Here is a 20,710-nt window from a genome sequence, read left to right as displayed (position 1 = left end):
GGGTTGCTCATTTTTAGGCGTTTCCAAAATTTGATGGCTCATTTTTGGATATTAATTAGTAGTGGATATTGGCCTAGTTCTGCCCTGCTTGCATTGTTTGTGGTTTTCCTCTGAGTCCGGAGGATACTTTTACAGAATTCTGCATGCAGGATTTCAATTGGGTGTTTGTCCCATTTTGCGAATTCTTGTGTTAGCGGACCCCACACCTCACTGCCATAGGAGTGCAATTGGTTCAATTACTGATTTAAAAATTGAGCCAAATGACAATTGGAATTTCTATTTGGGTTGACTTCTTAATGGCATAAAGCCCTTCTTGCTTTCCCTTTCAGTTCATTCATAGCCAAATGAAAGTTCCCGTAGAACTGATTTTTAGGCCTAGGTATGTGTAATTTGTAGTTTGTTCTATTTTAGTTGCTCCTAGTGTGAAGTTTACTCTGGGTCCCTGATGTCTGGATCTTTGCTGGAACACCAGAACTTTTGTTTTTTTGGGGTTTGTCAGGGCCCAGGTCTGACAGAATGACTCTAGCAGATCCAGGTTCCACTGTAGTCCCTCCTCAGTTGGGGAGAGCAGAACCAGGTCATCTGCATAGAGGAGGAATTTAACTTTGGAGTCATATAGGGCGAGGCCAGGTGCTGTAGATTGTTCAAGTAGTTTTGCCAATTCATTTATGTAAATATTAAAGAGTGTTGGTGAGATAGGTGAAGCCTGCGCCACTCCACGCCAGTGAGAAATATTTTGTTTGTTTGCCTCCAATTTTAACTGTACATTTGTTTGTATACATTGATTTAATTACATATGTTTTTCCCCCCTACCCCACTTTCAATAAGTTTCAATAGACTGTCGTGCCAAATAGAATCGAAAGCCTTCTGGAAATCGATAAAAGCAGGCAAAAATTTTGCTTTTGTTTTGGTGAAAATGTTTGTCAATTAGGGTGTGTAGGGTGAAAATATGGTCCGATGTTCTATAATTTGGCAAGAATCCTATTTGGCTTTTACTCAAGACATCGTGCTCCTCAAGGAAATTTATAAGTCTTTGGTTTATGATACTACAGAATATCTTCCCCAGGTTACTGTTCACACAGATGCCTCGATAGTTATTTGGGTCAACTTTGTCTCCACTTTTGTATATGGGCGTTATGAGTCCTTTGTTCCAGATATCAGGGAAGTAACCAACACTCAGAGCCAAGTTGAAGAGTTTTAGAACAGCCAATTTCATTTTATCGTCAGTGTGTTTAATCATCTCGTTTAGGATGCCATCTGCACCGCAAGCTTTTCTTGGTCGCAGGTCCTTCAATTTTTCAAGTAGCTCTTTTTCAGTTATTGGGTGGTCTAATGGGTTTTGTTGGTCTTATGGCCAGTTTGAGCTTTTCCAGTTCTTTGCATATTAGATCTTGCTCTGGGCTTCGTGTGTTTTTCTGGTATAATTTTTCAAAATGGTTTCCCCATATGTCTCTATTTTGACTGGGCAATTCTTCGCGTTGCTTTTTGTGTAATGTATTCTAGTTGTCCCAGAAACAATTAGAATCGATAGATTCCTCAATGGAGCAGAGTTTATTCTTAATATACTGTTCTTTCTTGGCTGAGTGTTTTTATATTGTGTTAGTGCCTGACAATAAGGCGTAGCTCCTCGTTGTCTGTGTTCTTGGTTTGATGAGTTTTTTCCTCATGTTATGACAGTCTGAATCAAACCATTTTTCCTGGTTTTGTGTTTACTCCCGAGATATCAAGTTCGACATTGTTGCCAAATTATCAAAAATATTATTTAGGTTATTCACTGCCTGGTTTACGCCTTCTTTATTGTGAGTGTATGTGTTTTCCAGGAAGTTGTCCAAGAGGCCAGGTGAAACAGCGATTCACTTGTACTTCTTGCAATCTAGTATACTGTATTCACTGCCTCACGATGCGGTCTCCTCTACATTGGGAAGACCAAACGCAGATTGGGTGACCGCTTTGCGGAACACCTCCGTTCAGTCCGTAAGGGTGACCCTGAGCTTCCGGTCGTCTGTCATTTTAATTCACCGCTCCATTCCCACTCGGACCTCACCGTCCTTGGCCTCTTGTATTGTTCCACGGAAGCTCAACGTAAACTCGAGGAACAGCAAATCATCTTCCGATTAGGCACTTTGCAGCCTTCCGGACTCAATATCGAGTTCAATAATTTCAGATCATAACCTCGGCCTCTATTACTTTTTTCCTTTAAATTTTTTCCACCCCTTTGTTTTGGGTCCTCCTTCCCCCACCCCCCTCCTTTCCTTTCTCTCACCCGACAGCTGTCCTTATCCTGCCAGGACACTTCACACCTAATCTCAGCTGCCTTTTGTCTCCATGGGCCCATTACCGTCTCATCTGGCTTCTAATACCTTTTGTTGTCTCCTTTTGTTCGATCGCAGCTTTGCCTTCGATCTTTTTATTTTCTTTCTAGTTCTGAAGGGTTTCAACCCGAAACGTCAACTCAAATTTCTCTCCACGGATGTTGCCTGACCTGCTGAGTTTTTCCAGCATTCTGTTATTTTGAGTTGATTGGCTGCTAATTGCTTTCTGGTATTTTTCCCATACTGTTTCGGGCCCATCTGTAGGATTTTTTAATGTTGTACAGCTTACTGGGCTGTATTTCTGTGTTGGTTGTTTCTGCCCTTTTAAGATACGCAGTAATTTGGCTGTGATCTGACAGTGGTGTTAGTGGTTTGACTGTGAATGTTCTGAAAGAAGATGGGTCCAGATCTGTAATCATATAGTCTACGGTGCTGATGCCAAGAGGTGAAGAATAGGTCGGTTTTCCTAGGGAGTCTCCTATGAACCTACCATTGACAATGTACAGACCCTAAGTGATGAACTGTATACTGATTCAAGTGATGTCTCCAGGTAGCACCCAGTGGTCTGGAGGTTGAGTATCGTGGCTACTTTATGTTCTGTTATTAGGAGAGCTGTCTGGTTTTAGGAACTAACACAAGGCGGAGATTGCACCCTTGTTGAGGTGCAGCCTCTTCACATACTTCCTCGGTGAGGATCAGGAGGAAAGTGGCACATCAGCAATACTCATGCTACATAGAGTAGTAATGAATCCTGAAAGACCATGGCCTCACATCTCATACATTGTCTCATGGTGTTGCTCAACAGTTCCTCAAACTCCCAAGTATCTAGCATTTGATGGACCATGCATACAGCAGGTGTCACCATCATTTTTCAGGCTGTATGGGCTCAGCACTATTGCTCACTGAAATTAATGCAATGTAAAAAAGATAATTTCAAAATAAAATTGTACATTCTGCATTAATTTCCACTTACCAAACAACCACCAACACATTAAGGATATACACACTGAAATATTTACTCTGAGGTGCTCAGCACATACCAGAATCTCACAACGGGGATGTGGTAGAGTATTCCCACAGGAGGGATGTGGAAGATTATTCCCACCTTGGATATTAGTTAGCCGGCTGCACACAGTGAAACCTGCTGATGGGAATACCTCTGGGAAAAAGCAAACCGTGTCCTTGATCCGCTAATTCCTATTAGGCAAATATTGTAGGGAGTATGGAGAATTAATCCAGTGGCTAAACAAATGTGCTGTGTAAACGAGGACTCTCCTGAACAGGGTACCCATTGAAGTGTGTACTCCATAGAACAGAGACGGGATATCCTTCCAGAATTAGCATTACAAAAGGAGCCAACACAAAAACTAAACAAACACATAGCATAGCGTTGGCTGAAACATTTGATGTGCAAATGTGGCTAGAATTTGTGAAATGGTGTGGAAATAAGATGAGAATGCTTGCCACATACTTTCATTCTGCTGTGTTTTTAATTCCAGAGTCGGCCGTTGACAGCCAGGACTCAGGGCTGATCTGTCTTGGAAGTCAGAGTTCTTCCCAGGAGAGCAATTGATTCTCAGCATACAAGTAAACTGGGGAACAAATCTCCCTTCTGGTTTGACTTCAGTTTCCCCGTTATCTACGCATGTTAAAAATATTAACGAGGCATTTTCTGCCCCTACAATGAATGCCTTGCAGCTACTGTTCCCCCTCCCCCGCAAGCGGTTTTTAGACAAGTTTACTAAAAAATATCACTGTTTCACATGACAAGACATGCAATCTGTTGAATATTTTGTAGCTCTGGAGTTTTGTAGATGTACAGTTAAAGCCTGACCAGGGTTTCCCCCCCCCCCCTCACCCCATCCCAAAGTTCTGCTTTAAAAATCTTCACTGATAACTTTGTGTTGTGTGGAATCCTGTTACTTGACATTACTCAAAAGTAACCCTTCATACAACAAGGAAGCTGCTGGCACCATCCGATTGCTTTTGTCAAAAGAACAAAATGATTGCGGCCCCTAATCAATAATTTGGTCATCACTCATGGTGAAGCCAAACCTAGCAATTTCACACTTGGCTGAGTTTTACCGAACTTATGTAGCCTTGTAGTATTACAGTTATGATGTATTGTTTTATACAAAGAATCCTGGATGATCTAAATGGATATATCAAAGAAATTTACAACCAGTTTCTCTACACCAACACACAGTTCGTCAAGTACAGACTGAATTGAATTTTCCACAGGATTGATTTTATTTCTTTCTGGTTCACTCTGCAGTTTGCTTGGAACGAATCTAGTGGTTGTGATTTGTGGCATATTGTGCCATAATCAGTAATTAATATGTCAATAAACAGTAAGTGTTTTGAAACGCTTGACCAGTGTCTGACACAAGCTCTGGGAGTAGCCAAGAAAATTGCATTATTTTATCTTGTGAAAAATGTTTCCGTCCAACATTAGCACTGGTCCCTGTATCGCGAGCTCCTTTATTATTTCTCTACCGTAATACCAGCCACTTATCACTGAAAGGAAGAAAACCGAATGTTATTCCTGCCAATATTTGAACTTTAATAATAGCATTGTCCTTTGGGGAGTGAGCACTGAACACTTGATTTAAAAAAGGCAAAAAAGTTTTAATATTCCTGAATTTTTTGTTCTTGGAAGAAAAAAATCATTCAGTTTCAAATCTTCACTGATCTATAGCAATTTTGTGGAAGTTCTCTATAGATTTGGACTGTTCGTTATGAACAGTGAAACTCCCAAGGTGCAGTAAGTGACAGCCAGTACAGTGGTCAATAATAGAAAATGCTAGAGACACACAACAGGTCCATCAGCATGGGAAAGGGAAGGGATAGGGTAATGCTTTGGGTTTTGTTAGACAGGGGAGCCCTTTATAGAATTGACCAAAATAAGGGGGGGGGGGGGGGCAAAGAGCAGGTCAAAACTACAGATATGGCAATTACTTTCACACAGAGAGCCACTATGTTTAATAGCTGGTAAACAGATTTTAAGATGCTGGATGGAGGTGTACCAAGCTGGGTAATGTACAAAGGTCATCTCAGTCAGACTGTAAAAGGCACTAGAAAGACTTAAATGGGAGTAAAGGAGCTCCAAAATGAAAGGGAATGCAGTGGAATGGGAAGTTCAAGCAGGAATGTCAGGGAGACTGCCAGGGTCTGATGTTGGTAAAGTCAATGCTCAAACTAGAGGGCTGAAGAGTCTAAGGAAAAGTCAAGATACTGTTCATGAATTTAGCATTGGGCTTCATTGGAACAATATAGGAGGAAAAAGATAGAAAAGTCAGAGTGAGAATGGGAGAGGGGATTGAAGTAGAGCAGAGATCAGGATTATGTTAGCAGATAGAAGTAGGAATTCAGCAGTGCATTCTGTCACTATTGGTAGCCTTGTACAACTCTTGCTCATGCATTTGCAGCAGCAGCTGCTATGCAATTTACACAGTACTTTACATCCCTCCCTTGAGGCCATGTATAAACTGGGCCCCAGCCTTACATATACCATATCTCACTACAAAATATGTAGTGAGGTATGGTATAGTCACACTACTTCAAAGAACTAGATTCCACAATGATCCTGAATTTCTACCCTCAACACTGCCCGAGATATGCCATCATACTGCAAAATTTAAAATTCAATTAGTGTTGAAAAATGAATAGTTCCATATTAATTACCATGGTTTTAGCATACAACATACAATTTTTTTATAGGAACAGAAAAAAAAGTCATTAGCCCCATCAAGCCTAGTGCTTTCTGATAGATCTCAACCCCACCTTTTCTTCCTATCCTTCAGTTCCTAGTTCTTTCTCCCAAAAAAACACTTCAAATTGTCCCTTTATACTGTCACATTCAATGGGTTTCTCTTTGGCAACATATTCTACAAATCTAATACTTTAAAATGTTATTCTTTCCTCTTGGCGGATGTTGGATGGTTCTATAGGTGCCAAGTGTCCTCTGTAAATTTGCCCAAGTGTGAGCCTAGATAATAATGGTAGTCTATTCAACCATGGAGGCATAGCAGCTAAGCCCCATCCTGTTCTTACTCAAAGTTCACATGCTCACATTTCAGCAGGAATCATATAAACAGGTGATGGCTGTTCAGCCCCTTGAGCCTGTTCCACCATTCAATTAGATCATGAGTGATCTGCATCTCAACGCTCATCTGCCTGCCTTGGTTCTGTAACCCTTAATACCCTTGCCGAACAAAAATCTATCAATCTCAGATTTTAAATTGACCTAGCTTCAGCTTTTTGGGGGGACAGATTTCCAGATTTACACTACTCTTCGTGTAAAGAAGTGATTTCTAACATCACCCCTGAATGGCCGAGCTCTAATTTTAAGGTTGTGGCTCCTTGTTCTGAACTCTCCCACTGGAGGAAATCGCTCTAAGTACCCTATCAAATCCTTTAATCATCTTAATTAGATCACCCCTTAATCTTCTATATTCAAGGGAACACAAGCCTAGTCTATGCAACCTGTCCTCATACTTGAACCCTTTTAACCCCAGTATCATTCTGGTGAACCGCCGCCGAGGCCAATAAATACTTCCTGAGGTGCGGTGCACAGAACCAAATGCAGCACTCCAGACAAGGTCTAACCAGAGCTCTGTACAGCCGTAACATAACTTCCACCCTTTTGTATTCCAGCCTCCTTGGGATAAATATTCAATTAGTCCTTTAAATTATTTTTTGTATCTGTCCACTAGCCTTTAGTAATTGTACTTGGACCCAATGTGCCCCATAATTTTTTTGGGTGAGTGCAGCCCCTTTAAGGCCCATACATAATTTTGCATATGCACGAACTTGAACTTTGCAAAATGCCAGTCCCAGGCTGCGAGGGACCGGCAGACAGCCGCACGGTCACACATCTTATAGGGAACATTGCTTGGACCCCTAAATCTCTCTGCTCCTCCACAGTTCCTAGCTTCTTGCCATTTAGAAAATACTCCGATCTATCTTCCGTAGGTCCAAAATGACCTCACACTTTTCCCACACTGAACTCCAACTGCCACAGTTTTGCCCATTCTTGGTACATACCCATTATCCCTAATCTCTGGAAAGTGATCACCTATGGGACACCTGGTTGATTCCCCCACCCCCCAGCACAAAGACAATGATGTTGGTTGTATCACCCTAACAAACCCTAGCCTTCATGGAACACAGTGCTCAAGTGCCTTGGGATGTCCCACTGCTCGGATTGTGTCAGATGCTTTTTCTGAATTTCATGTAGGTTGACTTCTCGTGCTACAGTCTGCCCGTCAATCATTCAGATGTAGCACAAGGCAAATTGGCATTGCTTTGTTCGGATTGCTAAAGCCTGGATCTTCAGCTACTCAGTTAAATTCCATTATGAATTTTGAAAGGCTACAAGAGCACCCAGCTCCTCTCCTTTGTAGCTGCCTGTATATTGACTGCCAGCCAGCATAAGCAGCACACTTAGGAGCCAGCCTTAACTCAGTAAGTCCTCTCACCTCAGTCAGAAGGTCGAGAGTGTGAAGCACTTTGGGACGTCCAGAAGTCATGAAAGGCACTATATAAAGCCAAGTCCTTTCTTTTACATATATGTGGAGGAGGAACAGTTTTGAATTTGAAGAGGCAACTTGTTTGGCACAGAGACAGTAGATCAGGTAGTGTACCTTTCATAACAAGAATTAGGAGTAGGCCATACAGCCCCTCAAGCCTGCTCTGCCATTCAATAAGATCATGGCTGATCATCGACCTCAACTCCACTTTCCTACCCTATCCCCAAATCCCTTGCTTCCCCTAGAGTCCCAAAATCTATCTACCTCAGCCTTGAATATACTCAATGATTCAGCTTCCACAGCCCCTTTGGGGTAGAGAATTCCAAAGATTCACAACACTCCGAGTAAAGAAATTCCTCCTAATCAAGTCATAAATGGCCGACCCCTTATCCTAAGACTATGCCCCCTAGTTCTAGACGCCAGCCAGGGGAAACAACCTCTCAGCATCTACCCTGTCAATCCCCCTCAGGATCTTATATGTTTAAATTAGATCATCTCTCATTCTTCTAAACTCCTGAGTATAGGCCCAATCTACTCAATCTCTCCTCGCAGGGATCAATCTAGGGAACCTTTGTTGCACTGTCTCCAAGGCAAGTATGTCCTTCCTCGGATAATGAGACCAAAACTGTACACAGTTCTGTGCTTTATTTTGTGTATTTTTAGGTGGAGTAGATCTTCAGATTCAATACGGTATATTTGTTTTATTTTTAAAAGTTGGTTGTCAGGTTATGAAAATCTGAATTTAAAGTGGTGTACACTTTAGGAATTTTTCCTCTCTGTAATCATGCTGTTTTACAGTAGCTATCAATTGAAGACCTGTGCTTGCTTTCCAATATTGCTAAACAAAGAGAAAATGAGAGAATGTGTATCTGAAATAACAAAGTTCTCTTAATGGTTCTGTGGGTAAATGCAATGACTGGTGTGATAGTTCGTAGTCCTGTAGGTTATGACTCTTCCAAGTGCATATCCAAGTACTTTTTAAATGTGGTGAGGGTTTCTGCCTCTACCACCTTTTCAGGCAGTGAGGTCCAGACCCCCACCACTCTGGGTGAAAATTTTTTCCTCAACTCCCCTCTAATCCTTCTGCCAATTACTTTATATCTATACTCCGATTATTAACCTCGCTAAGGGAAATAGGTCCACTCTATCTAGGTCCCTCATAATTTTATACATCTCAATTAAAATCTTCTCTCAGCATCCTCTGTTCCAAAGAAAACAACCCCAGCCTATCCAATCTTTCCTCAGAAAATTCTCCAGTCCTGGCAACATCCTCATAAATCTCCTCTCTAGTGCAATCGCATCTTTCCTGTAGAAGGGTTTCGACCCGAAATGTTGACTATTTCTCTCTCCACAGATGTTGCCTGGCCTGCTGAGTTTTTCCAGCATTTTCTGGTTATTGCTCATCTTTCCTGTAATGTGACCAGAACTGTTCGCAGTACTCTAGCTATGACCTAACTAGTTTTATACAATTCAAGCATAACCTCCCTGCACTTATATTCTCTGGTATCGAGCCACTCAGACCAGAGGTCAGAGGTTTTAATCTCAGTCTGTGCAGAATTAACTGATCTCAGTTAGAGTCACTGCTGTTGGCCTTGGTGCTAATGGACAACAAAGGAGGTAATCAGAGAAGGTACATACTTCTGATTACTAACTAGTAACCCCTGCTGCAAAATACAAGAGAGTGTGAAGACAAGTACGATAGCAAAAGAGTTTGACTCGAAACATTGACTCTATTTTCTCTCCATGGATGTTGCCTGGCCTGCTGAGTTTTCCCAGCATTTTCTGTTGTTATTTAGTGTGAAGACAAGATTGTGCTTAGATATGACACCCTCATAATTGCTCACAACCACTGCATGGCATTATACATGAAGAATGACCTCTTTGGCAAGGCACTAGATGGTCTGAACACAAGTCACTTCCTTTGAAAGGAGGGTAGCAAATTGGCAGGGAGGGGTGAATAAGAGAGAATATAGGGAAGAAAATACTGTATTCCGCAGGAGAGACAGAAGTAATGGTATTAAGTGATCATTGAATTTCTAAAAATGTAGATTGTTATTACTGTAACAAAACTACAGACAGGTGGCAATATTATTGTATTGTGGGATTCTTATATTTACTTTAAAGTGGCCAACCCATAATACGGAATTCTCAGTCTAAGGAATAAAAAAGTTCCATTCTCCAGTTCTAACATCCCTCACCTTTTGATTAATAAAGAAAATCACCAAAAGAAAAACTTGGTGCAGCAGAATGTACAGATGTCTCTTGTAAATAAGTTTTGTACACTAAAAAAGTGAATATATATCGACATTGCATTTTTCCAATTTGAAATAAAAATTAGATAATTTTGAACTCATGAACCTGGCAAATCTTGATCCCAAATATGAGCAAAGTTTTACTTTGTATGTCAAACTCGTGCTCTGTAGAGATAAAACAATAAATACTTTGAATTTAAAAAAATGAATGATTTGTTCAACTGATGCAAGGAGGTAAGTACCTGGTGGCATACATCATGTGCAGATTATCCATCATCAAACTCTTAGAAATCTAACCCGGTTAATACAAACCACGAAATGATAACCTGGGCCAGACTAAGTGGGGTTGTGGTCTGTAAAACGTTCGGCCAGATCGTTTTAAAGTTGGTTCCTTAACTCCTTCACATAAGTAGTATTGTGTCAAGTAAGGAACTTACGAGTTTAAAATGCATGCCAACGCTACAAAACTGGATTATTTTTTTTCAGGGTGAGTGAAAAGGGATAAACGTTATGATAAAAAAAACTTTGTAAAACAACAGGCCGCTTTAAAGAGAACTGCAGAATTCGAGAGGCGTTCTTCAGAATATGGCATTTGCTCTGTCTCTTCAGTCATTTTAAATGGATGAGGGCAGGATCCTGGACTGCTATTTAAAAAATAATCTGTTACTTTTCTCAGCTAGTTGGCTACCCTGTCCTTCGCAGCTTGGAGCAGATCGCTGAGGGCTGTGTCCACTCTCGGGTCTCCGATCTCTTCAGGGCAGCTGTCAATCTAGTTGACTCCTAGTGTCTGCTGCCGGTGGGTTTTCGGTGTTCGTTATGGGTATAAAGCTCGCAGTGAGGATTTATACACAGCTGTCGGAAAATACTGCAAATGAGCTGACAGACACCACGGGTCAACTGTCCGTGGAACTAACCACTCTGCTGTCATGGGAAAATTAGGTCAAAGTCCAGATTCTTGATTTACAATCTCCGCTTCAACCTGCAATTAGAGCAGCTTAACCGGTTTACTAGACAACAGCTTTAATCATGTATACAAAAGGCAAAATACTGCCGATACTGGAAATCTGAAATACAAACAGAAAATGTTGGAAACACTCGGCAGGTCAGGCAGCATCTGTAGAGAGAGAAACAGTTAACCTTTCAGGTCGATGACCCTTCGTCAGAACGCGAACATTTTCCAGTTCTGATGAAACGGTTTCTCTCGCCACACCTGCTGAGTATTTCCAGCATTTTGTTTATATTTTAGTTTTAATCATATGTAGTGTATGTGTTAATTCAGTTGGGAGTAAAGTGACGGATATTGAACGTGCTTTCTGTTCTGAAAGTCTGCAACTAAATTGGACTCTAAACCAGAAGACGACCCTTAGCAGCTGTTACAGCTATTGGGTACCTGGCCAAACACGTCACCTCCGAGCCTAGTGACCCGCACCTGTGTCACGATTACTGAGCACCCACCCCGATCTAATGCACTTTTTGCACCTTTTATAGTTGAAGCCAAAATATTTGGAGCCATATGAAAACTGAAATAATCTTGCTAGTAAAGTGAAATGCTCGCCTTTATTATTGACAACTTCACCCAAAATTCCATGTCGAAATTCTGATCCGTGACGCCTCTTTCAATTGAAACCCTTAAGGAGACACTGGGTTTCCCCAGTGTCATCGACAACAAAAATCTAACAAAAGTGCGCCCTTTTCAGAGGAACTCAACTAATAAACATCCAAATCAAAAGAAACCGTATTATTTTCTGTATCGACTATGCACTCTAGTCCCTGCGGCCTGACCCATTAGGACTTTTTAAAGCAATTGATAACGTTTTCTTCTGCTAAAGCCCAGTATCACATTTAAAAGTAACAGCTTGTGACGGTAGCAAAGGCTGTGACTGACGGCCAGAGACAATTGTTGGCGGCAGTATAAGCGATTTTATTCTTGGAAATCCTCCAGTATGGACCATGGAGCTGGAGCAATCCGAACTGAAGTAATTTTGTGCCTCCAATTATTAAAACGAATATTTTTATTGAAATTAAGAAACCAACGTGAAAGACCCAAGCAAGATTGAAAGGAATAATTGGCTAGGTGGCACCAAGCTTGGTTTTTAAAAACCCTGAAGATTACAGGAGGAAAGAACGACTGATAGTTGCGAGAAGTTGTACAGTTGAGATCCTGAGGTAGAATGAGTTAAAGTAAGAGGCAGTGTAATGAACCTGATTTCAACAATGAGGATGGAGAGAGGAGGTAAAAGGTGCAAGAGGACATCGTCAGATCTTAGTAGGAACCAGGGAGCAAAGACCAAAGTAATAGGACAAGAAAGGTTGCCAGGGAGAGAGGTTTGAGGTTTCCTATGTAGGAGTGCTTAATACACTTTTATCATTAATGCTTTCAAACCTCATCCATATGCCCCCGGATAGAATAAAACGTCATTTTGTTTGGATTGACTCAAATCACAGACGATGGCTTGGTTCCCAGGGGAGCACTTTCTCACGGGTTTCAGGTGTGTGGTTTCCATGAATGTGAAATCAAGCGGCATAAATTCTGCCACTTCGAATCAGCGTTGTTTCCTAAGTATTAACTAAATGTTGCAGAAGGAGGTGATTGTCCAGTGCATCGACTGCCCAGAGAGTACTGCTGCAAGGTGAATTATTGTGGGACAAAACCAAAAAAAGGTTTACAATGCATGCACAAATTTAAACAATGCTTGGTTCCTCTCAGCTTCATCTGAATAGGAAATAAATAACTAGCCCCTTGTTCCCGATAAAGTTTTAAACTATATTTCTAGATTTACAATAAAGACAATTAATTACCGTGCACAATATAACTTTTAGTGTAGAATGGGAGTTCATTCCTCCCATCGTTATTCCCAGTTTAGTTTTATGAAACCTAAAGTAAAAATAGGGAAATTACAATGTATTTTGAAAATTTAACGCAATCTGCTTTTAAAAAGCGGGATATTTCCGTTTTACACAAACTGGGAAGAAGTCTAATTGTGAAAGGGGATCTGTATGAAGTGATCCATTAGCTCCATTACCTCGCTTCCAGCTCTCGTTTGCTTTTAATCCCTTTTGAATGGGGTGAGCCCCGCCCTTTCCCTGCACCTATATCTCCTCCTCCAACCACTCCAACCCATTGAGAATTGTTTTATTGTGAAGTTGCTTTCAACTCTTCTCAGAAAGAATGGAAGGGGAGAGGTTTGCGGGGAAAAATGATTTTCGATCCTTTCATAGAAATCGTTTCACTTGAGTGACTTGAAATAACTGCTTATAAACATCGAGGCGGTTCAGCCGGGATATGTTGAATCGTACTCTTACTCCTGGAATCAGGCTCGCGCTTGCTCCAGTGCTGTACTATTTGCTTGAATACTATTTTCCTTTTCTAAAAAGGTATTGCGGAAAATCCAGCCTTGGTGGTGCAAAAATACAAAACTCCCAACTGTAAAGTGCATTCTTACCATGAATAGCTATGGCCCTCCGTACTTGTACATACCCACCGCGTCTTCCCGAGCACCATCCCAGAGAACTCCCAAGTGCGCTCGGTGTCGGAACCACGGGGTATTGTCCTGGCTGAAAGGGCACAAACGCTACTGCCGCTTCAAAGATTGCACTTGCGACAAGTGCATCCTCATCCTCGAAAGACAGCGGGTCATGGCCGCGCAGGTGGCCCTCAGGAGGCAGCAGAGCAACGAGAATCCTTGCAATCTGGTCCTTCCCGAGGATTACAGAGCCATGTATCCAGCCCCCGAGAGACTCGAGGACGCGGCCCCTCCGGATAGATTGTACTCCGCAGGTAGAGGCCGAAACAACCCAGAGGAGACGGCGCCTGCCGACTCGCTACTACTTCTGCAACCGGGTAAGGAAATACTGGATTTCAGTACAGGTCAGAAATGCTTCAAGGCTTTTCATAGCTTTGTGTATTCGAACAGCTTACAATTACAAGACAAAGGGTTTATATAAAAGACCCTCTAACAACCGAGTCTTTGCACTTTCGCAATAGAGTAATGTTCAACTATTACAACAGTGTAGTGGACCAATATCACACGCCAGTGTTCTGCTTTAATTCCTCGAGTGAGACGATGCGCCGCTCCAGATTATTGTACACAACAGTCGGGGCCCTTCACGGAGTTTAAACACGTGTTGATATTTTCTTGCTGCGTTTGTTGGTTAAAGTCTCTCAACTAATAAAACAAAGACAAGCATTTTTACAGAGTAGTATCGCGTCTCAGGACGTTCCAAAAAGTCTCCCATTCAATGAGTTATATCTTGAAACGCAATTACTGTCATGTGGGGGCAAACTTATCAAAAAACAAAGGACGACAATTTATGTTCTCCAGTTTGTTGCATCTGTTCCAAGAATGGGGCGTTTACTATATTGTATGTCCTGTCTGTTGTATCTGTTCTAACAATGGGAAGGTTGCTGTATTTTGTTATCCTACGACTTGCATCTATGCCAATAACCGGGGGGAAACTATAGAATGGAATAGTTTTGCTTCCCTGTAGGGACATAAGGGAGATTTTTTTTTCCAAAATCTGCGCCCGGGTGCATTGAATCGGAAAATCAGGCGGGTTCTTTTACACCTTCCGCCCAGCCGATATTCACGGTGCTTAGGCAATCCGTCTCGCCTGGGCGCAATCTCCGGGAAAAAGAAAATCACTCCTGATTTTGTTCAGCTTAATTTAAACTAAACCGCTGCAACGGCGCATGCCAAGCATTTGAAATGTTTGTTTATTTAACATGTTTTCTAAATGTTTTGTTACAGCCAAATGCATAATTGAATAGGGTACCATTCAGAGTCAGTAGCACCCGTTATGTCTCCTCACCTCTACCAAGTCTAAGGTGACAGGAGACTAACTTTGTCCACCCTAGGAAGGTTAACACAGATGTAATACTTTTCACAAATAGTTGAAAACGATTTCATGGCTACGTGAACATGAATTACCTGTGTCGAACAAGCGGTAGGAACTTCTATTTCAGTTTAATGAGCAGAGAGAAGGAGCAGCACAATATTCAACGAATGCAACAATGTGGATGCTATTTTAACTGAATAAGCACTGGTAACGCAAAGCGCACTTGTTATCCCCTTTTCTGTGAACACTTAAGCGCCTGATTATTATTACTGCAAATTGGCTTCCTGCTTGTTTTTCCACGTTAATTCTCAACATAACAAATCAAAGAGCCGGCTTGTTCAAAGGCATGAGGCTCTAGTTATGATAATTGCGCAGGGGTGAAAAGGGGGATTGATCTGTTTGGATGACCCGCGTTTACCGTTTCAGCCCCAGGGACGTGATTAATCACTGCACAGCGCCGGGATTAAAGGATCAAATTGCCTGGTTACAAGTGAAACAAAGAGAGAACTGCTGCTGGGATAATTTCTAGGTATTTCTTAAAAAGAAAAAACCCCGCACTTTTATGGACTTGTATTATTCCAATAAAACCGTACATGACCACTTCAGTGACACTTTAATGCAACGTGCCATTTATAGAATTGAAATATATAAGAAAAATTGATCCCGATTGACATTCTGTCATGATTTCCTAACGATGGCTGCTTAATTATATATAAATGTTTAGCTCCATATTCAGAACGTTACTGTTCTATGTTTGGGAGGTGATTGGCAGTTTTTACTTTGAATTAAGAACTTCAGCATTGCTACTTTTACTGAGAATGAGTTGCAGTAGCTCTAAAAAGTAGACAAATGAAGCCCTCAGAATAAGTTATGATGCGGCAATGGCATCAACTAACGGAAAAAGGAATCCTTTGTAAGATCCATCAAGTTGTCACCTGTTATAGGATATTGGCGAATTATTTACACTTTCACTTATTGTTCTCGTTAATATGATTTACATTTGAATGTAGTTAATTGCACACATTTTATAATTCACAAAACATTAAACTTTCAAAACAAGTAAAAGTTAATCCTAATTGGGATCTCTAAGTAACAATCGAAAAAAAATTGGCGTGGCACCTTCATGTAAATAACGAGTTATTATACCCCGAAACTTCAGATCAATTATCGGAAGCTCTTTTGGTAGATTCTAGGCTTCCCGGGCAGTCTGACGGTGAGATTCGGAGCCAGGTCATATTTTTCAGTTTAAACGCAAAGTAAGATTTTTGTTAGTGTCCTGTCTTGCACCTGCAACAGACTTTTAAAAGTCTTTTATTGGGAGGGTGGATTTTCCTTAACTAAACGCCATCCCCTTTAGTTCATATATATAAGATATTATCTATATTTTAAATGGGACCTTGCATTCGAATTGCAAAGACCTTGTGTAGTTCTCGGAGGTGCGGCAGGCCTGCTTCCTTGACAACAGGTTGGGAAATATTTGTCTCTAGATGTTGTTTTACATTTTGCGTGAGCTTTAAATGGTTGGAAATGAAAATGTACTGGAATTTGACAATCTTTAAAAAACATTCTTACGGTCACAAAGTATAATGTGTGTACAGGAACATACATAATGGTAGATTAGGCAGATAGAAATCGGATGTAATTGAATGCAGAAAAATTGGAGTTGTTAGATTTGAGGGTGGGAGAATAGAGAGGTGTTATGCACTAAATTGTAAAACTTTAAAAGGAATATAGGTGCAGAGAGACTTAGAGGCTCAAATACCACAAATATTTAAAAGTGGAAGGGCAACTTGATAACGCTGTGAAGATGTATATGGAATCCTATTTTTATACAGGGGAATATAGTACAAAAGCAAAGTAATGCTAAACTTATACAAATCGTTTCAGAGCTGGCACAAGTGCCATGGACTGAATAACCTCATTGTGTGTTGTAAAATGCTGATATCTTGGAAAGTATAGTGTGTGTGTTCAGGAACAAACCCGAATAGTATTCAGGATATCTTGGAAAGTTTATGTACATTGGAAAGTACAGGTAGTTCTGTAAGTATTTTAAAATAACTTTGCTCGGTTACCCAAAACGAATGCGTGCAGCACATTGCGTTATTTGAACCGGAGCACTGTTTGAAGCAGTAGTTCACTGGACTCGCCAACCTCTCCATATATCTGCCTCCTCCATTTCATGTACCGTGGTGATATAAGCAGGTGTGAATGTGAGGGTTCAAAAAGTCCAGTACCCAAGTTTAAAGTTAGACTGGGACAACGCTCTGAGAAAGATAGGGGTTTGACAAAGGTGGTCTCCAAAAAACAATATTCTGAGAAATATATTCCTGTGTGTTACCATATACAGCAATATAAGACAACCATTCACTATGAAGATCTAATTAAAATATTGTACCTATTTATTGCCAGATGAATATGAAGACGTTGAGGGAAAGCCTAATGAGAAAAACCAAATGAAGATTACGGAAAGTGATGTGGAGGAGCCCGTTTCATCCACAGATACCCAAAATAACGATGCACCATCGCCCCTCCTGGAGCCGACCAATGACATAGAGCGGAAGAAGGAAAACAAAGAACAGATTAAAGGTGCCACCAGATATAATTTCAATGACATCAGGAAGTTCTTGAAGTCCGAAGATGTGCTGAAGGACGTGGCTCCTGCAGGAAAATCCAAAAGGCCTCCCATAGAGGTTCTAGCCAGGGTATTTCCCAACCAGAAACAGTCTGTGTTGGAGCTGGTGCTGAAAGGTTGCAATAATGATTTGGTTTTGGCAATTGAAACCTTACTGTCCAGTACCACAAGGAGATCTGGAGGTTCGAAGAGTTCCAATAACCCACAGACCTCCAAGGACATAGCTGACTACAATTCTGGTCACTATCCTTTATCCTCTACTGCTTGGTCTCTGAGTTCTGCCTTTAGATCCCCATCTGACCCATTCCAGGTATCTCCCAATAGCCATAGTGTTGTGGCAAGCTTGCCCAATGTCACTCAGACGGTTACACCACCCAGTCACTACCCAGTACCAACCCTTTTCAGACCGACTTTGTCTGGATCTCACCCCTTTGTTTCCAGTGAGTTTGCCCTGTGGAGCACAATGACCTTCCAGCACCCTAGCCTAAGCCAACAGTTTACCTCCCTAGCTCATTCTACTAGTGCCCTATTGGGGAGCACCACAATGGTTTTACCTGTCCCAAAAGAGAGTTCCCAAAAATCAGCTGTCTGTGATGGAAAACTGGCAGAAAAGTCTTTGAAAGCTCTTGAAGAAAGGCAAGAAGGTAAAAACTAGCAACATGGACTTGAAGAAGACTCTCTGGGCCTGCTCCAGTAAACTTTCAGACCATGATGGGACAAGTAAAAAAAAAAAAAAAGCCCTAAAGTACACATACTGACAAAATAAATCCTGAAATTGGCAAGGTATGGTCGATCTCCAACCTAAGTCAGTACCTGTAATAATCTCCCCTTGTAATAGTCAATGTGAGAAGTGTTCATTATATTTAGAATTTGATCTCATTAAAAACAAACCTAGATTATGTTAGTTCAGAAGTGCTTCTTGAACTTAAGTCAATTTCACTAAAATTTGTTTCAAACTAAATCAAATAAAAGGGAAATAAATTGCACCTTTTTTACTATAATCAACAGTTTGGTATATGGAACACAAATTCTATTTATTTATGATGGGTGTCATTCTCAACGTGCTATTGGGTTTGAAACATAACACTAAGAATTTAAACTCAATTTATTGTATAATCACCATTTAATGATACCTAAGCTTGGTGCTGAAAGTGATATTCAAACTATTATTGAGAATTATTGATCCACTGTATAGTCATAGCACAGGACATACTGAGTTGCTAGAGATTTTACTTTCATGTCCTAGTTTCCAGTCTATTTCCAAGTTACTCCATTCCAACCCAACAACAACTTGTATTTATATAGTGCCTTCAACGTAGTAAAGCGTCCCAAGGCGCGTCACAGGAGTATTATAAAACCCCTCTTTTGCATATTTGATGCAGTTCTCCATATGAAAATCTTGCTTTGTTCCTCCACCCTCACTATATGCTGCTGCTGAATGTTCCACATTGCCTCCATCAGACAAAGATTTTTTTCACCAAAATAATTTTAGTTAGTTCCTTATCCGTTTATTAAAAAATATATATAACCTTTTTAATTGTCTTTTGGCAACAAACTCTAGCAAGAGCAATGGTCCTTTTAATTTGTATACCTTAACATCATGAAAATGTGCACTGTACATTTTAGTCATGATATATATTGTGCTCCGCATTCAACCTTTAATCCATGGGCTGCCACTGACGAAGTAACTTATCTTGGTGAGCCCACCCCCTTGGAGTGCTAATAGATTCTCTCACCAGGCACTTCACAGTTATAAAGGGCAGCCAGGAAAAGATGCAAAAGCTCGATCTGGTCACTGCACTGGGTTCCCACACTTTAATGTTTTGTCTCCTAAATCACCTTTTTAGAAATAATTTTTAGCCAGTTGGGAAACAAATTTAGAGATGTGAGTGCCAGCTCGGAGAACTGAAAGAAGTTGGAGGCACAGGAGAAGAGGTAAGTTTAGGTTCGTTTCATTTTGGAAAAAATATATATTTTTCTTTCCGCACCAATTTTCTTTTCCCCTGAAGGTCTTGACTCCTTGTTGGGATATGGTTCCTCAGGTACCTCATCCAATGTCAGCCTTGGCAGTGAGCCTGATTCTGTGCACACCCAGTATCCACACACGTGCACGTCCAGCCACGGTTGCTTAAAGCAACCAAGGGTGGGGACCTTGGCTGTTTTTTTAAACTGTCTTCCCAACCCAGAAGCCTGCAGGCCAATTGTAGTTCCCATACTATCACCCTGGTTGAGATCAGGTCTCATCCATTGTGTTCTGCCCTTAGGCAGGTCTTAACTCCAGTCTCACACATGAGATTCTTGAGCTGCGTATTGGGAAGAGGAGGTGAGGTATTTTCCTGTTGGCTTCCTCACGGTTTTTATCTTCGGTGTACCCACTTACCTTAACACAGCCTGCGCCCATTGGAGGCAAGTACCATGCCGCACCCCCGGCATCAATCCAGTATTCAGAGCCGGCGCTCCGATCTCCTCGCTGGGGCTGTTGAGAGTGGGGCCCAAACTCAACCCTTCTGATTCTGAGATAGGGATACTACCAGTGAGCCAGCGGTCACTCCCTCTGGATATGAGCACCCCACTGAATGTCAACCCAGTATTTAGAGACCATACTCTAGTCTCCATTCACCGGGGCTGTCTGGAATGGGGCTCGAATTCTTCACTTTCTGACTCTGGCTTAGTGGTAGCATTCCAGCATAAGGTTCAAGTCAGATAACTCCGCACAAACAAGAAAATCTTCTTGGGCTGAGTATGTTTAGCATTAAATATAAAAGAAACAGGTAAAATTAAATATGAGACAAATGCTTATTAAAATGATATATATCACTGTGTCATGTGTCTGACAAACTTTTCTTTGCGTTTATTTGCTAGTATGTTTTCACCAGAATAGTACTACAGTACTTCTTTCCAAATACTGCTCTCTTCTGTTGTTGGTTTGTATATTATAGTTTTAAAATAAACAGTATCAGCAAGAAATAAAGTGAAATAAAAGTAAAAATATTGAATATACAAGAAAGCAGGTCTATGAAAGGTGAGAGGGGAATAGGGGAAAGGGGAAATCAAGTTTGCAAAACATTTTATTTTGATTTTAAAAAAGTGTGCATCTTTTTCGTAGTATTACTATTCCAGTAATTTAAACACTTCAGGGGAACTGCA

General features: G+C 41.0%; 1 protein-coding gene and 1 long non-coding RNA gene across 2 annotated transcripts; one reads left to right on the top strand and one right to left on the bottom strand.

The window, feature by feature from the left end:
- The first annotated feature begins 12,310 nt into the window (after nt 1-12,310).
- Nucleotides 12,311-20,385, top strand: LOC147121950 (doublesex and mab-3 related transcription factor 3, truncated-like). The gene is made up of 3 exons (XM_085982536.1): nt 12,311-12,725; nt 13,471-13,936; nt 17,341-20,385. The coding sequence occupies exons 2-3, from the start codon at nt 13,540-13,542 to the stop codon at nt 18,216-18,218; spliced, it is 1,275 nt and encodes a 424-aa protein (XP_085838662.1). The 5' UTR covers nt 12,311-12,725; nt 13,471-13,539; the 3' UTR covers nt 18,219-20,385.
- On the bottom strand, nt 13,983-15,228 carry LOC147121951 (uncharacterized). Its single transcript, XR_015077651.1, has 2 exons — nt 15,024-15,228; nt 13,983-14,261 (listed from the first exon to the last, which is right to left on the bottom strand). It is a non-coding gene; the product is annotated as an uncharacterized LOC147121951 (long non-coding RNA).
- Nucleotides 20,386-20,710: the final 325 nt, after the last annotated feature.

Source organism: Somniosus microcephalus, chromosome 3 (assembly GCF_052327205.1).
Source record: "Somniosus microcephalus isolate GS21.2 chromosome 3, FLI_Smic_1.0, whole genome shotgun sequence".
NCBI classification, from domain to species: domain Eukaryota; kingdom Metazoa; phylum Chordata; class Chondrichthyes; order Squaliformes; family Somniosidae; genus Somniosus; species Somniosus microcephalus.
This window is presented reverse-complemented; position numbering and strand designations above follow the sequence as displayed.

What these genes read in the sequence shown, in the direction of transcription:
- LOC147121950 (XM_085982536.1), top strand. Translation starts at nt 13,540, where the DNA reads ATGAATAGCTATGGCCCTCCGTACTTGTACATACCCACCGCGTCTTCC. An exon ending in GCTACTACTTCTGCAACCGG is followed by an intron (nt 13,937 to 17,340) that starts GTAAGGAAATAC and finishes ATTTATTGCCAG; the next exon opens with ATGAATATGAAGACGTTGAG.